The 25,547-nt window shown below is 38.5% G+C and overlaps 1 protein-coding gene and 1 pseudogene across 3 annotated transcripts in view; both read right to left on the bottom strand.

Moving 5' to 3' along the window:
• Nucleotides 1-25,547, bottom strand: part of Stxbp5 (syntaxin binding protein 5) — a 127,859-nt gene that overhangs the window by 15,259 nt on the left and 87,053 nt on the right. The window contains exons 15-21 of one of the 3 annotated variants that reach the window (XM_051164257.1): nucleotides 23,892-24,112; nucleotides 23,278-23,456; nucleotides 21,052-21,177; nucleotides 18,981-19,132; nucleotides 9,197-9,262; nucleotides 4,639-4,698; nucleotides 4,489-4,536 (exon numbers count right to left, since the gene is read on the bottom strand). In XM_051164257.1, coding sequence (XP_051020214.1) covers nucleotides 4,489-4,536; nucleotides 4,639-4,698; nucleotides 9,197-9,262; nucleotides 18,981-19,132; nucleotides 21,052-21,177; nucleotides 23,278-23,456; nucleotides 23,892-24,112 — 852 coding nt within the window. The remainder of the gene's footprint in view (nucleotides 1-4,488; nucleotides 4,537-4,638; nucleotides 4,699-9,196; nucleotides 9,263-18,980; nucleotides 19,133-21,051; nucleotides 21,178-23,277; nucleotides 23,457-23,891; nucleotides 24,113-25,547) is intronic. The other 2 variants (XM_051164258.1, XM_051164259.1) reach the window with 2 other exon arrangements.
• LOC127204907 (heterogeneous nuclear ribonucleoproteins C1/C2-like) lies at nucleotides 14,268-14,867 on the bottom strand (annotated as a pseudogene).

Below are 25,547 nucleotides of genomic sequence, written 5' to 3'. Positions count from 1 at the left end.
AATATAAAAAAGGAAAGATCGTCAATTTGCAATAACAAGTTTAATCCCTCTTTAAGTAAATTACATGAAATGAGCATTTTATTAATTGTAAATATTTTATTGACTTTCACTCAGTAACCAGACCTATGGGCCTGCTAAAAGTTTTGCTCACAACAAAACTCTGAATTTCATTAAATGTTTTTATTTTATTTAGGCTTTACACTAGAAAAAAATTTATATAATCTCAAGTATTCTGAAATTTTAAACAAGTCCTTGCCATAAAATAAAAATTTCTGTTTAGCACCATGTTTTTTAACTGTATAAAACCATGAGTAGAGTTAATACTTCTCTAGCAATTCTGACCTAATTCCAATAATTTCTTAATAATGAGAAGAGCACACACATAATGCTTTGTTATAACTGTAAAAATGTTTAAACTATGTACTCCTGTTAACTGTTTTGTCCCCAAACCCTCTTCACGGCAGGGCCTGCTATGCCAGCACCCACAGACTGGGTGGGTACTGAGCAGGAGCGCGGACACAGCCCTCAACTTCCCTGTCACGTCTCTCTTGGGAAGCAAAAGGCTGAGAATACTGAAGCTGTGTGATTTAATAAGCTAATGATGTAGAACAAAAGCATAAAGAGCAAATTTTAAGCTGTGTTGGAACCACCAGAACTAGTGGGAAAAGAGCTATGGAAAAGAGCACATGACCAACAGCACGTGACCAAGAAACAGCGTGGATATCACTTAAATTGACTTCAAGATTACTTCTGGCTTTACTGAGAAATGAATTACCAACTGATTATCCATGTTCTTAGGGTTGGAGAGATAATCAGTCCCTGATCCCCATTTTTAAAGAAATCTCATAGGAATAGCCTCTATGGAGCACAGAGCAGAAGCTGGGCTTTGGGTTCAGTGGCCAGCGTACACCAGTTTGTTCTGTTCACTCTTGAGTCTGGTCTTAGAGATAGCTAGACTTCTAGGGCCTCTCTACCATGCGTAGGCAATAGACACCAAAGTGCTGGACAAGATTTGGTGTTCACACAATTTTTTCTTCAATAAATCTAACTTCAAAATGTTATTATAAAAAGCTTGTAAATAAAAAATATCATGCACAGAACTTGATTATGAGCCATTTTCTCCCAGGTCACTGTGTTGAAGAATAGGGTCAGAGCCAGACTATCTATGAATTGTCTGGTATGTTTATATTATACATAATATATGTAAACATGTGTAGGTAAAGCCTTGATAGCTTTTACCAAATTATACTAGCAGGTAGCACAGCACAGACAGTAGAACTGGCCCACTGCAGGGCATATCCTGCTTTATCATTTGGCTGTGCAGCCAGCAGATGACTTATTCTCAGTTCACTCATCTGGGAAACAGAGATTACTAAATTGATTAAATAAGAAAAATTATAGTGCTGGTACAATGCTAGAAAAAATGAAACAGGTGACTGTATTAGAAAGCTGTTCTTGAGCCAGGTGCAGCGGTGCATGCCTATAATTCCAGCCATTAGGGAGGCAGAGGCAGGCGGATCTCTGAGTTCTAGGCCAGCTGGGTCTATAAAGAAAGCCCAGGACAGCCAAGGCTGAACAGAAAAACCCTGTCTTGAAAAACCAGCAAAACAAAACAAAACCAAAAAAAAAAAACCCAAAACAATAACAACAAAAAACTGTACTTGTGTCATCTACCTCTGCTGTGGTAGGTAGGGTAATGACCAAAAAGAAAGAAAAAAGAAAAAAGAAAAAAAAGCTCATTTTCCATGCTTGGGGTAAGGGGAAAACAAGATCAAAATATATTATATGGAAACAATTCAAAGAAATTTTAAAAAATGCTTATGTGTGAATGGCACCCTGCACGACCTCTAGCAACCTACACACTATGGCTGCCACCAGCACCGTTTACTCTACGACAAGTGAAGCCACAGGAGCCAAGCCGCTCCGCAGCAATCCAGGGCAGCTCTCTTGTCAGCGTTAAGCTGTGAGTCCACTTTGTGCTTCTGAAGGGCACTGTGTAATCACCTAAAGACATGGCTGGCCTGCGTGCTGCAGACTAGCTGGTGAAGGATGCAGTGCACAGGGCATGAGGAAGAAGCCCTGGTGGGCTTTTATATTTAAGAGTTAAAAATATTTTTAACTTCTATGTATATGAGTGCTTTGCTTGCATGTACGTATGTGCATACACAGTGGCTGTGGAGGTGAAAAAGATATTGGATGTGGGTGCTGGGAACTGAATCTGTGTCTTCTACAAGAGCAATAAGTGCTCTTAACTGCTGCTGAGCCAGCTCTGCAGACCCAAGTTCTAATGTTTTTATGAAGAGTATCCCACAGCAAACACTAATCTTGGTGGAGAGTTTGTTGATGGTTCATGTTTCAACAGCGTATTTTATGCTAATTATTATTCTATAATAGATACCATGATGTATAAGATGCATACAGTGACTCAATGTCTAATGTGGAACATTTAAATCACAAATCTCTCCCATGGAATATAGGCAGGCTCCATTTGAAAAAGAAAAACCTTGAGGCATTAGCTTTATTTGTACATAACAAAATTCTTACATCAAGAAAGAGACCTGGGACACAAATCTTGCAACATACAATAAAGATATTGCAGACAAGGAAAATGTTTCCGGTTGAAAATAATTAGGGAGAGTCATCCACTACCAAAACTTTGGAAAGGTGAATAAAGTCAACATGTTTCCTAAGAAGCATTCCTACAAAAGTTAGCATGACAAAAAGAGAAACAGAGAGAACTTAGAAGAAATGAATACTAGCTGAACCATAGCCTTCCAAACAGCTCCAGCCTAGCAAATTCGTTCATAAAGACTTTTAAATAATTTAACACAAATATTTCCAGTTACATATCTACTTGAAACAGAAAAGAATGAGGTCTACATTAATAACACAAATACTGCTGTAGGACCAGATGGCAGAGAGAAACTATGTAACAAATTTAACTAGAGTAAAACCCCTGTAGAAAAGAACTTCTGTCTACAGTGGTGACTGAACCAGAATGTAACGGGATACAATGTGCTATAAAAGAAATTAGTTGCAAAGAGTTAGTACATAATGATTTAATTATTATACCAACATTCACTATGAACCACAATAAAGAACAAATAATTGATGAAAAGCCCTTTGCCCAAGAGTAAACCACCTTATTTAGAATGACCAGAGGGCAAATAGTCATCCACCATTAATATAAATAAACAGGGTTCAATTTACAATGCTCAGAAAACAAGAGTTTTCTTGTAGTAACTTTAGAAAATTCAACCATATATTAGTGGCTATGAAGTGAGGAAAAGTACAAGTCTTCTGGCTGCAGAGATACTCATCTACTTTAGCTAAAGGCGTGTGTGAGTGGGATGGTGATACCACTCACTCTGCAGAAATGCTTGCCTTGCAAGTATGAGGACCTGAATTTGATTCCCAGAACCACATAACAAAAGCCTGGTCACACTGGTGTGCACTAACAGTCCCTGAGCTGAAGGCAGAAGAAGATGGACCTGGGGACTTCCTGGCCAGCCAGGCCAGTCAGTTAGGTGGTGAGTTCCAGGCCAGGGAAAGACCCAGTCTCAAACAAAGCAAAGCAATACAAAAGAAACAACAAATAAGTAGATGGCACCTAGGTATGGAATGACACACAGGTTACCCTTTGTTTTCAAGTCTGTACACACAAGTGCCTTCCCCATAATGTGATCATGCAATATGCATACTCCAACCACCCCAAAATATATCCAAAGGAATATGTGGTAAAAATGTAGGGAAATTTAAAAATAACATTAGCTGTATAATGAAGGTTCCATGTTTAAATCAAAGATGAACTAGGCCTTTTTCTACAATAGTATTTCATCAAGACTTTCAAGGCTTTGGAGCATATTCATTTTTTTTATGACTAAAGAAACTGATTATGTTTCCAAGTTAGATTATTTATTTTCTTCTTTGCCTTTAAAATTGAGAATCTTAGAGAGATCATTCATTACAAAATACAAGAGTAGTAGAAATCTTATTATTTGTGCACGGGGGTGGTTTGGGTAGGAAACTGTCAGTTACCCTGATACTGGCATTGTTCACAGACTGAAAATGCCTTTTTCAGAAGATAATTTCCTTGACATGGCCTTAAAAATATGAGAAATGGCAGCAAAACATAAAAAATACAATTAAAATTATAAAGGAAAACTGATTCACAGCTTAAGAAGAGAGTGTAATCTTGGTATTTAGAGCATAAATTGAACCCTGTTTTATTTTAAAACAAAGCAAAACTAAAAGTTAACAGAATAATTCATACGGTAAGTCAAGAGAGAGAGCCACAACCCCAATTTAACTGATTTTAAGAATTATTCCCAAATGCATTTAGAATAGACACAGCCCAAAGATTATTATTTAGCAAAGGAATAACAAATTAACATATACAAGATGCAATGCACAGGATCATTTCCTGGTGTTGGGTTAGCATTGCATAGGGCAACAATTAGAAACAAAATAAAAACTTCTATTTCCTACCTAGATCACTGGCTACCATCTTGGAAAACTTTCTGCTTTTGGTCTTCACTGAAAATAATATTTTAATATAAAATGTCAAAATCTATTCAAAGTAAACTAAATAAATTAAGTATAAATAAAACAAAATACTTTAAAATATGGATACTATACCCTTTTCTATAAAATTATTCACTTTTTGTTCATCATCTGAATTGTGTGGTGATGAAGAACCTACACAAATGAAGACAATGGGAGGAACAGGGGTACACTGTCAGTCACAAGCACAGAGACGGCACAGCAACCAGACACAGATTAAAATCCTGCTAACCACTAAGACTTGGTAACGACAATCAGAGAATATTGAAGTACTGCAATCAGTAGTATGTAATCTTTTTTACCAGACCCAAATATATATAATTTATTTCTTATAATTTTCTCTAATGCATAGTAACTAGGCAGAATCTTAGTACATTTTATAAGTTAGAGAGCACAAAAAGGAAATATAACATTGAGACACCTATTAAGTACACCTCGGCACATCTCATAGATTAAATTATTCACCACCTTCTGAAATAGAGATCCCTTCCCTCTTTAAGTCCTCGTGATATGTTCTATTGTATTCTTCCAATACAGTGCTCACTATTTAGTTATGTCGCATTTTTAAATTTATACACAGATGACCTTCCTTATCACATCAACCTTGTGATTTCCTTTACAACCCACTTGTGATCAATGATGTATATTTCGTAGGTCATATTAGCTAACTAAACAGACCTTTTCTGCTAGAAGTAAATACATAAAAAAGAAATGAGAATAAATAAAAATATTTCTTTTTTATGCCTGAAAGAACTCCTGTAAATTAATTAACCTTAGTGAGTTAGGAGAAAACATACACACTTGAACTTGAGTTCCTCCAAAGCCATCTTTCTTTGCTATGGTCAAGGAGACACTGTCGCCAAGAAAAACCTGCCAACATGGGCAGGGTAAAATCAAACCTACAGAGGTTTGCAAACACTATTCTCTGAATAATGCATGTTGTTTTTGTCAATAGCTTCCATAGATTCTCCCAAATCTCATATAGAACTATCACAAAACCAACATCAACCTTGGTAATAGTTACAGAGCAGAAATAGGTATAGCTGTTTTTCATACAAATATAACACATTAAAGAGTGTAATAGCTGAAGGAACTCACACATTTTAAAATATTGTCATTTTCTGCTACCAAATGACTGCATAAATTTATGGTAAAATAGGTTTAAGTAAATAGTTTTATTTTATGTAGTTCATATTAGAGTGATATCAGACTATCTTCTCCATATATTAATATTAGAGAAATGTTTATTGTTTTCTACTGGTGGTTATAATTCCTATGACAACACGTGACAAGTTTCAAAGTTTATTTGAATATATCTACCAGATTTCTGTAATTAAACAAACACATAAAACATCTACAACTTATTTTCTCCGCTCCACATATAAACACCAAAAGGCACAATTTAATGCATGTAATGTGTGAATTTTCAGTTGACATAGCCCAGTAGGTTCCTATTCTCTGTGTTTATATAGATATGCACAGATGCATCATGGAACAAGCCCATCTCTCCTGACATGCAAGGTGAAGCAATCTGCGCGTCTGCAGGCACCACTTCCGCCTGCTCCCGCTGCTTCCAGCTGCAGGCAGCACTGGCGTGAGCTTCAAACCACTGGTTTATTTTACAATAAAGCAAAGGGGAATTCTCCATCATGTTTTTTGAAGAAAGCTTTTATAAGAATGAGCTGAACAGTGGACTATGTTGATTATAGGATTTAGAAGAGCTGAAGTTCCCTCCATTTGTATGCACATTTTTAGGTCAATGCACTGGTTTTGACAGAAGGCACATGGGAACTTACACTTTTAAATATTGATCTCTTCTTAAGAGGGACTCATTTTAAGTTCAATTCACTTTTATACATACGTTTTCCTTTCCTACAAAGACTAACTTTTAAAATATTAACTACTGTTTTTAATTTATAATGTACCATTTGACAATATACTTATTTATATCCTATCTCATTTAAAGTTTCGGACAATTATTTTTGTTATTTTCAAGCTATTAAAAAGAAGAAACTGAAAAAGAAAAGAAAACAAAACTAGGTGTGGTCACTTTTAATCTTAGTACATAGGAAGCAGAGCCCAACCCGGGTTGCATAGTGAGTTTCAGCCGAGCCTGTCTCAAAATATCAAAGACAAATAAATAAGAAGATTAAAGCATAGCTTTTTGGAGTCAATTCAGTCCATTTTTTATCATTAGACTTTAATTTGCTACTAAGAGGACTGAATTATAGCAAAATCCCCCACGGGGGCAAAGCAGATATGAATGTTAAGAGTAAGAGTGTCAGGCCACAACAACAAAGAATACTACTAACTATCCTAGCAGGGGAACAGAGCCAAAGCTGCCAATATAGCGACCAGAGGCGCCCAACAAGGACATTCTAGCGCCCCCTTCAGTGTGCTCAGCCTGCAGACTAATCCACAGCCTGCTTAGGTGCCATCACTGGCTATGAAGTTTGTGGTGCGTTTTCTTGATGTATGAGAACACACTGACTCCTCGGAGAATTCTGCCATCTGAGCAGAAAAAGGCCAGTCCAAACACAGTGCAGGGTTATCCTGAAGGATAAGAATTCATGACTCATCACCAATCCCTTGAGGTGACAACTTTAACTCTGCATTCCAAACTGACAGAAGCACCAGAAACAATAAAAACAGGTAGTGTTATAACAATGCTAAAATTATACTGAGTTTTTATATGAACCAATAGCAAAATATATTTTAAAATGTTGAGCCATGGTTGAGTTTCCTCTACTCTGAGGATCTCTGGGGTAGGCTTTAGAGAACAAATTTATGTACTTTCTATATTTATATACTTATATTAGCTATCCTTTTGCATTTATCTAAAATTATGTATTACTATTAAATGCTTCAGGTGTCTTCCATTTTAAAGTTTGGCTTAGGATGAAAAGATATATTAATTTATTTAGGCTGAATGCAACTAAACAAATTACCATTTTAAGTGTGCTATGTTCCATGTTTCAATTACCCACTGTGCTCAGGTCCTTTGCACACTTGCTGACAACTGTACTGACTGGAGGAACAGGAATAAACTGAGTGTACTTGGAAGGAACAGTGAAGATATGTTACGATTCTAACTATAAATTTATAAAGATATCAGTGTTCCAAGAGGGACAGTAATTACGATATGTACAACTTTACCAATAGGTGGGAGGCAGTGAGTCCTCTGTGGTGGCTCCAAGTTTTAGGAGCAAACTGAAATAGGAGGCTTAAAAAAACAAAACACCTGTGTGGCCAGACTGTCTATGAGTGCATGCTCATGTGTGTGTGTGAGTAAATGTTCGTGAGTGTGTGTGTGTATGTGTGTGTTTTGTAACCCCTGATGCTGGGGTTACAAAACGAATCACTATGCTTGGCTTTTCTGTGTGAGTTCAGTGGAACAATCTGACATCTCCTACAAGGCAAGCACTTACCGATGGATCCTCTCCCTAGTGCACTCTTTAGTTTTGAAGAATGAAATGATCAATTTGTGCAACATCAGAGAAAACAATTTAAAGAAGAAAACACAAAATCTTTTTATCAACTTAGGGCTAATAAAGTGCAAACTGACACATGAGAGTAATAGAAAATGCTCCTCACAGTACATCCCATCTTATAATTCCTTCCAATACAGTAGAATGGCTAGTGAAAGACGAAAACCTAAACATGGCGTTACTTATGCCAAGAAAAATCTTTATACAGGAAAGCTAATGAAGATCCCTAGGTAGAAAATATAATAAATTTAATTAAAATAATGATGTTAAATTTACTAAAAACTAGCAAAGCTTCCATGTCTTATAGTAGTAAAAGTCAAGATTTTATTTCCTAAGGATTCTCAAATGTACTAAAAATAATGTTACTGTGAAATATTAATATACACATGAGCCATAGAAAGACCCATCTGCAAATAAAAGAGCCACTTTAATAAACTCATAAGCACACAGGAAACAACCCCATTCAAACAAAAACAAATCTACATTGGTTTCAATTTTCCTGAGAGTCTATTTATTCAAACCACAGGTCCCAAAATCTTTAATATTTATATGGGATGGTCTAGTATGTACAAGGTCCTGGGTTTGACCCTTATCATTGTGCAAAAAGGAAACAAAAATCTGTCACAGCATTGGAATGGATATGATTTAGTAACTACCAAAAGGCTGCATTTTCAACTTAAAAAAAAAAATCAACTTTTCACTGATTTATTCATCCTACTAAACAGTGTAAGGAGCATCTAGAAGCAAAGATCTAGCCATATGTAGAAGCGTAAATAGGGTGCTGTGTCAACGGTAAGCAGGAAACACACCTAATACCATAGCTGGAAGAAAGCTAACTAGGTGATCATACAGCCTGAACAAACACAAGCTATGAGTTTTTAACCAGCACATGCTATATTTCTTTTCATTTTTAACCAGCACATGCTATATTTCTTTTCAATTTTAACCAGCACATGCTATATTTCTTTTCATTTTTAACCAGCACATGCTATATTTCTTTTCATTTGTTGGCACAGTTAAAACTTTAAGAAAGACAGGCAGTATGTTTCTCATCTATAGTTTTAAGTACTGATAAAAAGATATATCAATATGCCATCTTAGCTTTTTAGAAAATCAGAATTAATAATGAAATAAAATCGGATTACCAGAAGTCGGAGATTTGCAGCGATCCTCTGGGATGACAGTCCCTTCAGTGATGTCACACAGGCCCGCTGCAAGGCAAACACAGAGCGAATGAGACCACAACAGTTTATACAAGTGTGCTTCCTGCTTGCAGGGTCCGTTTCACTACCAACGATGTGAAGGCAGATTAAGAGATTATGCATGATGGGGCTTGAGATGGGAGCATGCTGGATAAAACATCTCCAACTAATACAGATGGAATCCACTCAACCAGAAAACTTAGAAACAGAATGTTTAAATGAGGTCATTTGTTATGCTTGAAGGATATCAGATGCGAGGCAAGATCTGTGAAACTGCATCGATACGGAGGTACACCATACACTCTTCTAACCTGCCCCAGGTAGAAGACACACTGAAGTTTGTCTTTTTTCTTTTTCTTTTTAAATCACAAGAAGTCTCAACTTAAATTATGAAGTGGTTTTCCTCAAGTAAATCTTGAACATATCACTTAAATATTTAAAAATAATTATGAAAATATTTTGTATCTGTTAAATGTATAGCATTTTAAATACTAAATATTACTATACAACTATACAGTGTTCCTCTTAAAAACTGTAATGTTACATTTTAAACTCTCTTAACAAAGACTTTTCTCAAAGTAGATATGAATTACATAAATTATATATGATCTACATCACAAGTTGGCTTAAATTATGGTAAAACACACTGCACAGTATTTTATGAGGAGGTCAAGAGAAAGGATTAACTAAAATGTAAGCTGTATGAAAAACCTACACTATCATAAACTAACAGTAACAGCAATAACAATATAAAGGGTGTAAGCAGAGGTGGCCTGCAGAGGTGGATAATGCTGCTCCCAGGAGCCAGGCTACTAAACAAAAATGCCAGCATCATATGTGGATGGCTCCCTATGAGCTGTTGGTCTGGAAGGTGCCAGAGGCGCCCCCTGCCCCAACAGTACAGGTCAATGCTGCCAGAACTAGAAGATAAGACTTTTCTGCTCAGGACACCACATACTTTGGCTACACAGAAACCAAGCTGGCACTGAGCTTCCTCCTTGCTGGCTAGCATTTATAGTGCTGGGCAGTGCTCCGTGGCCTTCTGGGGAAAGGTCACCAAGAATCTTCTACAGTTGTGCATCCTATGAGCTATAGTGCTGACCTGCTAGGCATGATATGAAACATTGGCAAGATTTACGGGGTTACCCAGACTACCAAATGCCTTCCGATTGGATTTGAGACCTACTCAACAGGAGGAAGTTCACACTTGGGACTATAAAAGAGATCAAAACTCTGTGCCAGGGGAAGTGATGATGATGATGATGTGTGTGTGTGTGTCTGTCTGTGTGTCTGTGTGTGTCTATGTGTGTGCACATGTGTCTCTCTGTGTCTGTGTGCTTGTGTATGTGTGTGTATGTGTATCTGTGCACCTCTGTGTCTGTGTGCATGTGTGTGTATCTGTGTGTGTCTGTGTGCACATGTGTAACCTTTTACTGTTATTTTGCTGAGCTGACACAAAGTCAAGCTGCCTTCTAAACGGTTATGTTTACTTTTTGCAGTGGTGACAGTTAAGGGAGACAGTTCAGGTGACACATAAGTGGTCACACTTTTGAGAATAATTTGCTTTGCGTGCTCAGCCCTGGGCAGCACATCTGTACTGACTCCTCCCAGCCTTAGGGAACAATGCAGAAGGATGGGCAGAATCAATGTGGACCTGAAGGCTGGAAGTGAGTGCTGTGCACTGCTGCCTTCTGAGCACGGCACTGCCAGTGCACGCATGAACCCACAACCAACAGCAGGGCATTTCTTATACGAGACCTAACAGGACTGGGCCAATCAAAATTCCGTCATAGATGTAGAAGGGCATCATGAGGCAGTTAATGGTTACTGAGTGAGAAGGGACATATTACTCATTGGTCTAGCAATTGTTCAGGTAAATAACCCTCCCTGAATGTTCACACAAGGAACCCTAACTATATCAGCAGTTAGCAGTATGAGGATGAACAGATGTACAGACCACACACACACATACACACACACACACATATATGTGCACACAAGCACACACACAGATACACACAACACACGCACATACAGACACACACGTGGACACATACAAACACCCATACGGATACACAGACACACAAACACACAAAGGCACATATGCACTCAAGACACATACAAACACAAACACAGAGGCACAGACACACATGTGCACACACAGGCACACACACCCACACAGACACATGCATGTGCGCGGGTGCGCGCGTGCACACACACACACACACACACACACACACACACACACACACACACACACACACTATTAAAATAGGTGGGCCATTATTGGGAAGTTTGGATTAGCTAACAAACTAGAAAAAGATTAAGAGGATACATTTTTAAAAAGTGGGCTGATACAATGTAATTTAAATATTAAATGTATTGTAACAACCGTTAAATGAGTTAAAGACAACAAAACCAAGAGTTCTTTCCATATCCTTGCCCTTGCTCAGGGCCAGAGCCTACTCCAGCCCTACATGGTGGAGGTCCAGATTCTAAAGCCGTGAACTCTTCCCCTCTCTGCCTCCTCCTCTCCCCACCTCCTCTCCATGGCCTGCACTCGCAACTCCAGTTCCTCACCCAGCTGTGGTCAAAGAAGTCATACGGGAGGCAAGTGTGTTGCAGTCACAATGAGCTTTGTTCAATACATTCCTTCAATTACTTAGTATAGGACCTTCCTGAGGAGCAGTCACCCTCTCTACAGAAGGCAGGCTGCTGAGCTGCAGACAAGTCTTGGCAGTCAAATACAGTCAAGCAGTGAAAGTAGGAATGACACTTCTCAACCTAGTCTGTGGCGAAGTGCAGTGAGTGCCCTTTTAGCAAGCTTCCCTTCTCTTTCAGATATCCAAGTAGAAAACTTAATTTACTACTTAAATACTTAACAACAGAGTTATGAGGGAAATGTCTACCAATGGGAGTACTCTATACTAGGAATGTTAGGCCACAAACAAACTAGCATACATTGCTACAATAAAACTCTATTTGAAAACTCAGGCAGTGGGCCAGATTTGTTCACAGATGGCATTTGCTAAGTCAAGTTGTGTCAATCAGTCATGAAGTGTTGGCATGAAGGAGGTACTTTAAGTCAAGGTGCCTGTCTCGTTCAAAAAAGAATCTCAGAATTCAATATTAAATACCTGATTGACTTCACGAAACATGTAGTCATCAGCTTTAAAAAGTAAATGTTGTGCCTGGGAGGCAGCGTAGCAGGTAAAGCACTTGCAACACAAACATGACTGACAACCAGAGTTCAATCCCTGGAATACATTAAAAAGGTGGAAGGAAAGAAACAATTGGATACATTTGTCCTCTGACTTTCACACATGTTGTAGTATGCACATATCACTACCCTCCAAATACATAATATGCACAACAATAAAAGCTGTATTAGCTCTAACTGATTACATATATTTACTTATTGGACATGCGCACATGTGCATGTGGGTGCACGCTTTTGTTTGTTTGTTGGGCAGATGTTAGCACTGCCTTCCATCTTTTTCCTCTCCACCTTAGCTCATCAATGCTGCTGCACTGGATGGCCAGTGAGCTCAAGATCACCTGCCTTCACCCTCCCAGCACTGGGGTATAGACATGTGCTAAGGCACCTAGCTTTACGTAGGTACTGGGGATCTGAACTGAAGTCCTCATGTGTGTACAATAGGCATCTTCCTGTTAAATTCACTTGTTAGACCTCTATTTTAATATAACCTATACTTAGGGAGCCCCTGCTGTTATCTAGTGACCACCTTAATTAAAATTTTCTGAAAAAAATGTTGTTATTATTGTTTTGTTTGGGAGGGCTGTGTGGGGGATGAATGTTTGCATGCAACGGTGCATATGTGGAGGGCAGAGGATAATTTTGTGGAGTTGGTTTTCTCTACCTTTCCATGGGAAACAGGAATTAAGTTCAGGTTGCCAGGTCCCACAGCAAGGACTTCTATCCATTAAGCTACCTTAATAACCAAGCATCTCCATTTTCTCTTTTTAAATAAGCGTTACTTATTTGTTTTTATCTTACGTGTCTAGGTGTTTGCCTGCATAGCTGTCTGTGCATCACTTACATGCAGTGCCTGTGAAGGCCTTCAGAGGATAACTGATCACCTGGAGCTGATGAGCTACAGGTGGCTGTGAGTTGCCATGTGTGTGTTGAAAACTTAACCCAGCTTCTCTGCAAAAGCCACCAGTGCTCTTAACCACTGAGCCATCCCGCTCCTCTGTCTCCATTTTCTTCTTTTTTCCTTACAATCATTTTTATTTCATATATAGATACACATGATAATGACTCAAGAAAATTGTACTTAATACAACCTAAGAGGATCTGTGGAGGTTGCTATTTAAAAAATAAGTAAATAATTGGAATAAAAAATCAGATTTTTTTCTTTCAAATTCCTGGTTTAATAAGGAATTGCTTGTTTTGAGAAAAAGATCTCAAACATCAGATTCTTCACAAAAATAACCCATGGTATTACCTTTAGAAAGCAAATATTAAGACTATCACTCTATTTTCCTGTAAGATGCACTTGACATCTCAACTCCCACTCCCAAAAATACATGTTGGCATTCGTGTTGAACAGCCCCACTCACGTGAGCAACAACAACCCCCTCTAATGCAAAGCTGCTCTCAGGGTGACACGTAACTGAGATGCCTCTGCAGGTAGGGAAACAACTACTAAATCATATGTATGGGAGGAAATGTACTCCCTGCAATAACAAAAGATTATTTTAGAGAAAACTGATAAAAAGCCATACATGTTTTTACTGTTAAGTCAAAGAGGTTTCAAAATTAAGGCAAAACCTACAGGGTTAAAATGGAAGTAGGTGCAGGGCAACCGTGAGATAGTGAACTAGGAAGGAAGAGGAGAATGTGCTGAAGACGGGAGACGATCTGCTGTTACTCTGATCTCTCACAAGTGCCCAGACAAACAGGGTAAGATTTCTAAACTCCACTATGTACTTAAGAGGCATCCTCCCATTGGCGCTATCTCTGTGTCATCCTCTCGTCCTCAGCCTTAGATCAACTGAAGCTGGTTTCTCCTTCCCCACCATCACCTAGCAGGTCACCCTCCTCAGCAGTCCTGTGCACCTGCCTCAGACTCCATCTTCACATTAGTCTCATCCTTCTTCACAGAGGCGCTGCTCTGCTCTTGTTCTGACTTTCCATTGCTCGCCTCTGCTTGTTACTTTTGTTCTTTTCCCTTTTCCCCCTGGGCTTTCAGGCAGAGAACCCACTTTTTGTTTTATCTGAGTCAGCTCCTTCTTAATGGCCTGAAGGTCATCACTTCTCAACTTTCCAGACTTGGAAGAAGATCTCCATCGTCCACTCTTCAAATTAAATCCACTTGTGCCTCTTCGTGAGGTGTTTCCCAACACACGCTGGCCTTTAGAAGACACTACAGCTTGAGCAATAGGAGAAGGAGGAGGAACACATGCTGGGTAACTGTCATCTTGTGATAATAATCCAGTGGAATGTCATAGTCCAAGTCAAATGAGGAATTGGGGAGAGAGGATAGAGGGGTGTTCTAGCACTGACTCATACAATCTCTGCTGCGGATCATTTCACACCTGCTTCTCCTCTGTTCACTTTAGGCTCTGTAGCCAGGTTAGTATCTAAAGCCTGGCCTCCTCCTCCTGCTCCTTCTCTTCCTCCTCCTCCTCCTTCTCCTCTTCCTCCTCCTCCTTCTCCTCCTCCTTCTTCTCCTCCTCTTCCTCCTCCTTCTTCGAGACAGGGTTTCTCTGTGTAGCCTTGGCTGTCCTAGACTCGCTTTGTAGGCCAGGCTGGCCTCAAAATCACAGAGATCTGCCTACCTTTGCCTCCCTGACTGCTGGGATTACAAATGTGTGCCACTATGTCTGACCATGGCATTTCTTTCATTAACATACTGGATGGAGGTAAAGCCCTTCAAAAATAAAACATAAGATAGATGACCTGTTTCTTGATAAAAACCCTTGTTAACCTATGACATAGTAAATTATTGCTTTGAACTTAAAATGAGCTTGTGGAATGAAAGACAGATAAAAATATTACTTTTAACTTATAACAAAATCATGGAGTTAATAGATAAAGAATGTTCAATCAGGTATAGTCTTAATGCAAAGACAGGTAAACAGTTATCTTGTGAATCCTTACACCATACTAAACTTGAACATTGTTAACCCATGACATGAAAAACTATTGCTTTGAACTTACAGTGAGCTTGTGGAATGAAGTGATAGATAGGAAATGTTTAGTTAGGCACAAGTAATCAATAATCCTGCTGTATTTCCATATGTGTAATGACTTCATCTGTTTCTGTGATAATTGCATTTATGACTATGAGGTAATTTTTCTTAGTGTGTATAAAAGCCTAAGGACAAGCTCCTCTTGGAGCCTGATCATCAACAACTACATGTCTGTCTTCCTGATTGTCTCTAAGTATGTATATACCTTTGTATGCATGTATATGTGTATGTATGTATACATAGATGTACATATATACGTATGTACGTATGAAGTCGTTGGAGCTTACCTCGCTCCACCTACCCAGTGTGTGAATGTGTCTATGTCTGTATGTTTGTCTGCCTGTATGCATGCATGTATGTATTTGTGAAGTCATTGCAGCCCTCTGCTTCACCCACCGTGAGTGTGTGCATGTGCGTGTGTGTGTGTGTGTCTATCAGCTTCTGGATCCCTCCTTTTCCCTTTTAAGTTTCTCACTTTGATAGGCAGAGACAGCCAGAAGCTATCAGTTCTGGCAGTTAAAGTGTTAAAGAGAGTTTCATAGTCTGCTACCAGTTCATCCCTTAGAGTAAAAGAGAGTTTTGAACTATTCACCAGTCACAAACAGTGCTGGCCTCAAGAAGCCAGAAGCTGCCAGATTTCTGGCTTCTTTTGACCAGTGTTATGCTGCAGCTCAGATATGCTGTGGTGTCACAGCCAGCCTTTGACAGAATGTAATACAGTTTACACATTCAAACTTCAAGTGAGAATGTTTTATCTTTTAAAACAAATTCATAAATGACCCTAGCATCCTATTCCAAATAGATTATATCTTTTGGTAAGTAATTACAATTCTCCACTTAAACTGACTTATTTACAAAGTTTGAAGAATAGTGTGATGGCTCAAGAATATACTATGAAAGAAAAAAGAAAAAGAAAAGGAAAAGAAAGACAGACAGACAGGTGCCACAGTAAACCCAGTGCTGGTGTGTGTCTGTGTGTGTCTGTGTGTGTCTGTGTGTGTGTCTGTGTGACAGAGAGAGAAGGGGAGGGGGAGGGGAGAGGGAGGGGGAGAGGGAGAGAAAGGTGGTGGAGGAAGGTGTAGTCCTTGACTCACTAACCTGCTTTTAAGGTAAGTTTCCAGCAGGCTAGCCTCGAGCTTGGGGAGATCCTCTAGCCTCAGCCTCGCACATCCTAATTAAGTGTACCCCAACACTTAATTCATCAGGACAATTAAATAATTTTAATAGCAATTACTGACAGTTTTATATGAAAAACAGGTAAGTCACTCTGTTTTTGGAATCGGAGGCACATATATTCTCAAGCTATTGGGAAACATTTTAAAAAACTGACTGCCCTTTTCCTTCCTTCCATGAGCAGAGCTGTGCATGACGAGACCTAAACTTTTAATTTTTATTAAGAAATCTTAAATAATGATGAAATGAGGCATAATTACAGTAGGAGCATTGTAAACCAATAAAAGCTTAAAGCAGTTCTAATAGGCCTACCATCTAATTCTTCAACATAAAATGAAATAAATAATAATAGAAATGATGTTATGGGGTTTACTATGGGATAAAGTAGTAAAATTTAAGAAAACATGTAACAGTATAATAAAACTTGCCTCTACCATTAGATAAGTTTGAACATTTAAGTACTAGCAATTTAATATAAACCTCTGAAAGTATAAAGGGGAAAATAAATTAATTTTAAGACTAGTTTTTTTCTTCTCCAGAAAAACTGCCATAAAAATGTTTTAATATATTTGCACAAGCACTTCTTTCTTTGCTTTAGTAAGAAGTTGGGTTGGGGCATAGTGTTTAAACAGCTGTTAAAAAATGAGTTTAGTCTCTTAGATATAATATATTTTAGTTAGAAATAAAGTGCAAAAGACAGCAATGATCTGACAAAGAACAAAAATGTCAAGACATAAACGACTTACTTATAAAAGAAGAACGAAGTTTTTTCACAGATTCAGAGTACAAGCTAGAAAGGCCGCACATGCAAGGAGTCCCGAGCAGCACACCTTAGTGAGCAATGAGGGGGGGAGAAAGCACACACACACTAGAATGGCATGGTGGAAACAGAAGTTCTGCCGAAGGCAATACACGACAAAATCATCTCACTCACATACAAAAAGTGCAAAACGAACTCAGAAAACTAATTTTCTCAGGTGTTAGACGCTTGGTAGCTATCATTAGACAATAATATATGGAGAACAGCCAAAAAATCTCAAAGAGACTTAAAATGCTGTGTGTGTGTATGTGGGGGTGGAGGTAGGGGGTATGTATGCACGTATGTATGTGTGTGGGGGCATGTATGTATGTGTTGGGGTATATATGTATGTCTGTGGGGGTATGTATGTATGTATGTATGTGTTGGGGTATATATGTATGTCTGTGGGGGTATGTATGTATGTATATGTGTGGGGTATATATGTATGTCTGTGGGGGTATGTATGTATGTATATGTGTGGGGTATATATGTATGTCTGTGGGGGTATGTATGTATGTATGTATGTGTGTGTGTGGGGTTATATGTGTATATATGTGGGGAGTGAGTATGTATGTATGTATGTCTATATGTGTGTGGTATGTATGAATATATATTTGTGGTGCTGCATATCAAGCCCAGAGCTTTGCAGATACAAGGAAAATGCTCCACCCCCTGGCCACCCTGATAAAAGAGAACTGGAATCCCATTGGACTGAAGAGAACGTTTACACCACCTCCCTAAACAGTGCTCCAGTGCTCACCCGCCGGTGTTCCACAGAGGAGTTTATAAGCCCTAAATCAGGTTTCCCTCAATCCTTGGTCTAGCTGGGAAGTCCCACAGGAAAGGTAAGCTCACATTTCAATCACTCAGTTATTGCTGGAGGTCTCATTAGTATTCCCCATATGTCATACAAACACATTTGTTTGTAAAGTAAAAAACAGGCAAGAGGTATAAGATACCTAGCTAGAATATGTGTCCTGTGTTCTAAGAGGGATCAACATTAATCATTTAATATTAACGCTAGATAGATACTTAGCAGACATCAAGGAACATGAGAGGGATGTTTTTAATGGGCCCGAGCATGCAATGAACCAAGGCTATCAGCCAGTGTTCTGGGTCAGGTGTGTAATCACTCTGTGCCCACATTCTCACGCAGAAATGATTACCTTGATTTAAAGGGTTAAAACTCAATTACTGGCTTACAGGGACCAAACAATAGGACTTTGAAATATATTTCTATTCTGTAATAACTGGACATCTATTGCTAGTACTATGCCTTAGTTCAAGAAGTATGACACTGGTTCTCTCCTGACATTGAATAAAAGCTTGGATGACAAAGAACAAAGGAAAACATAATGGTGACACTAAACAAAAGGAAGCCTCACATCTCAGCTCGCCTGCGGGGCTTACTTTTACAGTGCACATCACACAGGCTGTTTGCTTAACTGAAGCCCTTCAGACACAAGGTCACATGCACGCCATGCACGTGTGTGTTTACAGCATTTAACGCCCAGGAAGTTTATCTTTTCTTTTTACCTCCTGAAGGCTGTCGAGATTTACGAGGCGACCGGGGTTCTCTCCGGTAAGGGTCATTTGAGCCATATAACTCAATGGTGCCGAGGTTGAGCAGTACTGCTTTCTGGAGGTAGTCAACCATTGCAATGCCATTGCAGTTGCCAAAAACCACCCTGGCAACAGGAAAAGCACAAGTAGTTTAGTGCAAACACGGTATTAAAAGAAATGTAAGCTGAGTGTTGTGAAGCAATGCTGTAATCCCAGCACTCAGGGAGGCAAAGGCAGGCGGATCTCTGTCAGTTCAAGGCTAGTCTGGTCTACAAAGGGAGTCCAGGACAGCCAATGCTACACAGAGAAACCCTCTCTCAAAAAAACCAAACCAAACCATAATAAATAAATAAATAAATAAACAAACAAACAAACAAATAAATAAATAATAAAAGTGAAGAAAATAGGATTGTGGGTCTTTCATAAAACTGTTTTTCTATTTATTTATTTATTATTGGAGTGTGAAAAGTGTGTGTGTCTGTGTGTGTGTGTGTGTGCTCTCATGTGGAGGTTAGAGGGTGACGCTGGAGAGTTGGTTCCTTTCTTCCACTTTCAGATCTGAGGAGTCACCTCCGTTGCCTGAAACTACAGATGAGTGTAGGGATGGGATCTGCTCTTCCTATCTCTGTAGACATTATCTACAACAGTAAATCTAGTATAAGTACCATTTCTAAGTGTTTTTGACATAGAAAATGAAGTTTGATCTGAAATAAAACCCTCACACACACTAAGCAATGTAATATCTACAGTCTGCCCCTAGGAAAATGGAACTATTAGTTGGAGTAAGTTCTGGCAATTCCCCAAAATAAAAAGGAAGTGTAAGTCTTGGGAGACTCTACACGAGGTGTTTAAAATACCTTCTTCATTACAGCTTAGGAACGACAATGTAATTTCTCATGGATAAAGGGTTCTTCTTGTGTAGAGAGCCCTTGAGGCACATGGAAAGCCAGCATGTACAAAGGAGCTATGTCTACAAGCAGAGGATGGATAAGACTCTGCAAAGGAGATAATGAGATCAAAGAGGAAATCTCCCACTCTGTGCATGAATGCACAAAGGGAGGAGAAGATTAGATTCTTTTCAATTGAAGTTTTAAATATGGTTCTATACATTATATAGTCTTGACAACTAATTTAAATTTAAAAAATAGAAAAGTGCAGAAATTCCCACCAATGAACAACACCATGAACCCAGTAAGTCCCATAATTAATCAATTAATTTTTAACTACTACTTTTGAAAGTTCCTATTGTTTATTTTTTTAATCTGCTGTTTGCCTTTTTAATGGTTATGCTCAATATAGTATTTAGAAGGTGGAGGCCTGTAGTCTTCCATTACAAGGCAGCCAATAAAAGATAGAGAGGCCTCTCAGCTTACAGCCAGTCTATGTTGGATGTTCAACTCCAAGAAACAGGACACTGATAGTTACCAGAAAAAAAGAAGGACAAGTGACTCCCGAGGGAGCCAGCTGAGGACAAAGACAGGGGCCTGGCAAGATAAACGCTCCTGCAACTAGACAGCACATAAGCAGTTTCTTTCTGTGGTGCTCAGTTTTTAAAAATAAACAAAACAATGAAGGCATGAGAGCAACTGCAGCTGTGCACAGGTGAATACTTTGTTAAAACTCCTGTTATGCCCCGTAGGAATTTGTAGAAGTTAATGTCGGAAGCAGAAATGACACCGTTAACTACAGAATCTATTTGTAAAATCTTATGTTAGAGTTTAAGACAACTATGAGGAAAGCGTTCCTGGAGGAACACACCGAAGAGGGTGCATGATGTCAGCCCTCTACCTCCCATGAGCGATAGCCCAGCTCTGGTCAGGAGTCAGAGTGCACACCCACAGGGACTATTCAAACAAGACTATGTCCCAAATAAAGTACCAAATACAGCTTCAAATTATAGCTACACAGCAACACTGGAGATGATGACACAATAAAGCCCCAGGCTTTCATACTTTTATGTTTAAAGGCAAAATTATATAAGGAATACTACAAAGATACCAAGGAAATGAAATGAGACAACAACAAAAACCACCCTCCTACTTACAGCCCATAGGAGGAATTGAGGGCCAGGCTGGTGATCTGTTGCGGTGGCTCGCCACCCACCCACACCAACTGAATAACCAGCTCTGTCTGGTAGCCTGGAGACTGTTTAAGAGGTGAGTTTTTAACTCTGAAAAACAAAAGACAAAAAACAAAAAAGAAAGACACGCTTTTAAACACATTTCCAATTGAGAGATTGCCCTATGCATATAAATCATACAGTCATACCAGAATAGTTTTATACTGAGTTTGTCCTCTTCCCCTGTGGCCTGATAAGGCAATCTTGCCAGGGGAAAGTGATAAAAAAAAAGCAGACAACAGAATCCATGTCAGAGATAGTTCCTACTCTCCTTACTAGTGGACCCACATGAAACCTGAGCTGCCCATTGGCTACATCTATGTAGAGGACATAGGTCCAGTCCATGGATGGTCCTTGGTTGGTGTTTCAGACTTCACAGGCCCCTCTAGGCCTAAGAGAAACTGTGGGTGGGGGCTTCTCTATGACAATATGGAGACCTATGTTAGAATAGGTCTTTGGGAAGATTTGAGGGGAATTACAGCCGAGACTCCTAGTAATAGACGCCACGGACACTGAAGAGGACATCCTCTAACTAGATAAGACTCCTAGTGGAGGGGGGAGAACACCAACCCATGCACAAAAACTTTGATGTAAAATTCACTCTGCCTACAAGACACACAGGGATAAAGATAGAACAGACAGAGCAGAGGACCAGATAATTTAGTCTTTCAATTAAGCTTAGGAGGTTAGGGGTTAAGATATTTTTAGATCAAAATAGATGTTTTAAGTTAATAGAGATGAGATATGATAGATATTAATCTCCATTCAGAAATTTAGACCTAACAAGATAGGAAAGATGTTTACTTCAAGTTTGTCAAATACAAATGGCCAAATCACTATGAATGTAACATTTGTATAATTGTCTTGTGGTTCTTCCTGCTGTATGCAGTTTATTTTACTCATGTGCAATATTAATGTGTATGTTTAAAAAGAAACATAATAAAAAAAAGTATTGAATAACAAAAAATGCAAAAATGTAAAATTCTATATAGTAAGTTTCATTCTAGGTAATAGGTATAAACTGTAGCTAAAAGATGTTTGTTTCTAAGTATGAGAGATAAAAAGAGAGTGGGAAGAAGAAAGAGGGAGAGGAGGAGGTATAGAAAAGGAAGGGAAAACACAGAAAGTCAATGAAGAAGTGGGTCTGGGGACCTTTGAGTCTACTGCATTTGAATGAAGCAATTCTTTGCTGTGTCCACTGCAGACCTGAGCCTCACCTCAGGCTTCCGACTATGGACTGACTCAACATTGACAGCAGCCTCATCCCCTGATGTAAAACTAAAGATGTCTCCGGGTACATGTCCTGAAACAGGCAAGATTCTTACTTGCTCTCAACTTTTCAGAACATATGAATAGTTTCTGTAAAACATGAACGTACTTGTGATCTGTGTGTTTGCTTTACTTGGGGAGTGATTTTACTAAATAAACATTCTTGAGGCTGATGACCACGTGGTCATCAGTAGAAGAGCTCCTAGCGAAGAGATCTACAGTAAACACAATGCAAAGCCTCGTTCTTTAACTGACACACGTGCTGCCTTGTCACTTCTCTACTTTGAATACTCTATAGGAAGGGTGTTTGTCCGTGTCACGATTTTAGCTTTCTGTGTAATACTTTGAGTCACGCAGTCTTCATGTAATTCAATGATTTTAATTCTTTACTCATCATTTTTTTCTCTACATCCTTTGAGGAAGTTAATCACTCAAAATTAGAAATTGAATATAAAAATCAAAACCAAAATTTACCCAATTTATCTCTGCATTAACTAGTATAGCCTTAAAGTGACACAAAATAAAGTCTCTTAAGTAAAGATAAAGTGATGCTAAGATTCAAGGAAAGATAAAATAAAGTATAAGAAAACCAAATTCAAGATGAAAATGGAAAGAAGCACAACTTGCAGAGTTTATGAACGTAAACCTCATTAAATCTAAATCCAGAATACAGCCATGGCTATCCATGAGGGCCCAGTGATATATTGTAAACCTTAGGAGTTTAGGTGTGTAACACTACGGAATCACCATTCTTCTTTATAGCTCAGTTAACCACAGCCCAGCACAGGGACACCCATTCTTATAGAAAATGCTACTGTAGATTTACTAGTGACTGTTAGGTACCTAAATTAAGAGATAACATGTAATGCTGGTGCAACTTACTTTAAACAAGGTACATTATCACGAAGCCCATCGGATGAGCTGCTGCTGGTAGACGGATGAGACTGAGGAGGAACGGGCTGGGGGTTGGAGCTGCCCACGGGGGTGGACAACGGTGGAGGTTGCTCACCCTCCGGTGTTTCCACATCATTTATTTCATATAACAGTCGAACTTCAAGCATCTGTCATAAAAGAAAGGCTGTTTACATATTCCTGATAATTAATACTTATTGTTTTATAATGTGCCAGAGAGAATTTTTTAAATGTTAAAAAAAAGAGCTATACTTTTAAAGAAAACAAAACAAAACAAAACAGTTTTGACTCAACTTTAAAAACTTGTGTGCATGAGTGTGAGTTCATATACATATACACATATACATTATGGTTTTAGAATGTATGGAATACCAAAAAGTTGATATTCTTTAAATCTTTAAAGATTCAAATGGTCTATTAAAATATATAAAAAGTACTACTTTTCACAAAACAAGTGGTGATATAAACACTAATGTACTTTCAATTTTTTTATGCAAAAACAATTAGAAACTGTTTACTAAATGATTTTTAAAAGCTTAAGAATATCAGACAATTGAAACAGAAAGTAGCTAAGAGGTGATTACCGGGATGACTTCTGTAAGCACTTCCTGTTTGCTGAATCTATAAATGATGACATGAGCTGACACCCCAGCTATGCACAGCATTCTGCTCTCTGGGCACCAGGAGATGATCTGAATGGCATATGGATCTTCATCTACAATGTCGGTGTTTGGTCTGTCATCTTTACTTCTTGACTTTTCAAATACTTTAGACGTTTTTAATTTATACAGTACTTGTAGAGTTACTAGGAAAAAAATATCATATTGAAAATTTTAGCTGAAAACCAAAAATTGCTACTTCTTCCCTGTCACCCCTTTTAGCCATCCCTTGCCCATCTGCATTCCATTGTATAACTGACTCACTCCCTGCCAACCCATCAATTTCTCTCTACCAGGGACCTACAACCTCCACACCTTGTTGGGATTTAGGAACCCCACAGGTGCCACACCTGGCTAAAACCAGAGTGGACAATAGCAACCAAAGACTGGAACAACCACCCAGCAAAGACAAGAGTAAATATCTACACCAAGAAACACTTAGAGATTCATGACACTAGATATTTAGATCCTAGTGCAAAAGCACAAATGTGAGCAACCAGGACAATATGCCTCCTTTAGAAGCCAGCGACCCTGGTGTAAAAGTCACCCAGAAAAAGCAATTTAGCTGAAGCATTCTACAAGGACTTAAAAATAGCAATCATGAAAATGTTCAAGGATGTTAAAGAGGAACTGAGTAAATGCTTTAATGAAGAGTGGCAACACAAACAGCTGAATGAAACAATGGAAACAGTTCAAGACATGAGAGCAGAATTTAACAAAGAAATAGTAAAACTAAAGAAAATACAAATTATTGATATAAAACCAAGAAGTCAAACAAAAACCTCATCTACTGATTAGAAGACATGGAATAGAGAATTTCAGGTCCTGAAGAACTAGATAGTTCAGTTAAAGAAAATGTTAAATCTAAAATAAAATTACAAAAAAAAAAAAAAATCCATGAACAGAACATCCAGGAAATATGGAACACCATGGAAAGACCCAATCTAAAAACAATAGTGATAGAAGAGGAAGTCCAGGTCACAGAAAATATTTTTTAAAAATTCATAGAAGAAAACTTACCCAATCTAAAGAAAGAGATGCCTATCAAGGCACAAGAAGCATAGAGAATACCAGATAGACAGGACCAGAAAAGAAATTCCCCACAACACATACTAATCAGAACAATAAATGTACAGAACAAAGAAAAATATTAAAAACTCCAAAGGAAAGAGAGGAAGAACCATAAAGGCAGGCATGTGGGAGTAACACCTGACTTCTCAATGGAGACTCTGAAAACCAGAATGCTATGAGAGACTACAGATGCCAGACTAGACTACCACACCCGCCAAAATATCAATCACAATTGATAGAGAAAGGAAAACATTTCATGATAAAAACAAAGTCCCTGCCCACCCATCCAGCTCTACTGAGGGACTATAAGAAGCATCTCAGTCTGAAGAGAAGGCTAATTATATCTAAGGGGTCACAAGGAATGAACAATCTTAGAACAGTTCAATAAAAGAGGGGCAACAAACAAACAAACAAACAAACAGTGATACTACCACAACAAAATTAATAGGAACTTAGGGACACATCATTGATAACTCTCAACGTTGATGGTCTCAGTTCCCCAATAAAAAG

The sequence above is a fragment of the Acomys russatus genome, chromosome 21, assembly GCF_903995435.1.
Source record: "Acomys russatus chromosome 21, mAcoRus1.1, whole genome shotgun sequence".
NCBI classification, from domain to species: Eukaryota; Metazoa; Chordata; class Mammalia; order Rodentia; family Muridae; genus Acomys; species Acomys russatus.
The sequence above is the reverse complement of the archived record's forward strand: the minus strand, read 5'-3'. Positions and strand labels throughout refer to the sequence as shown.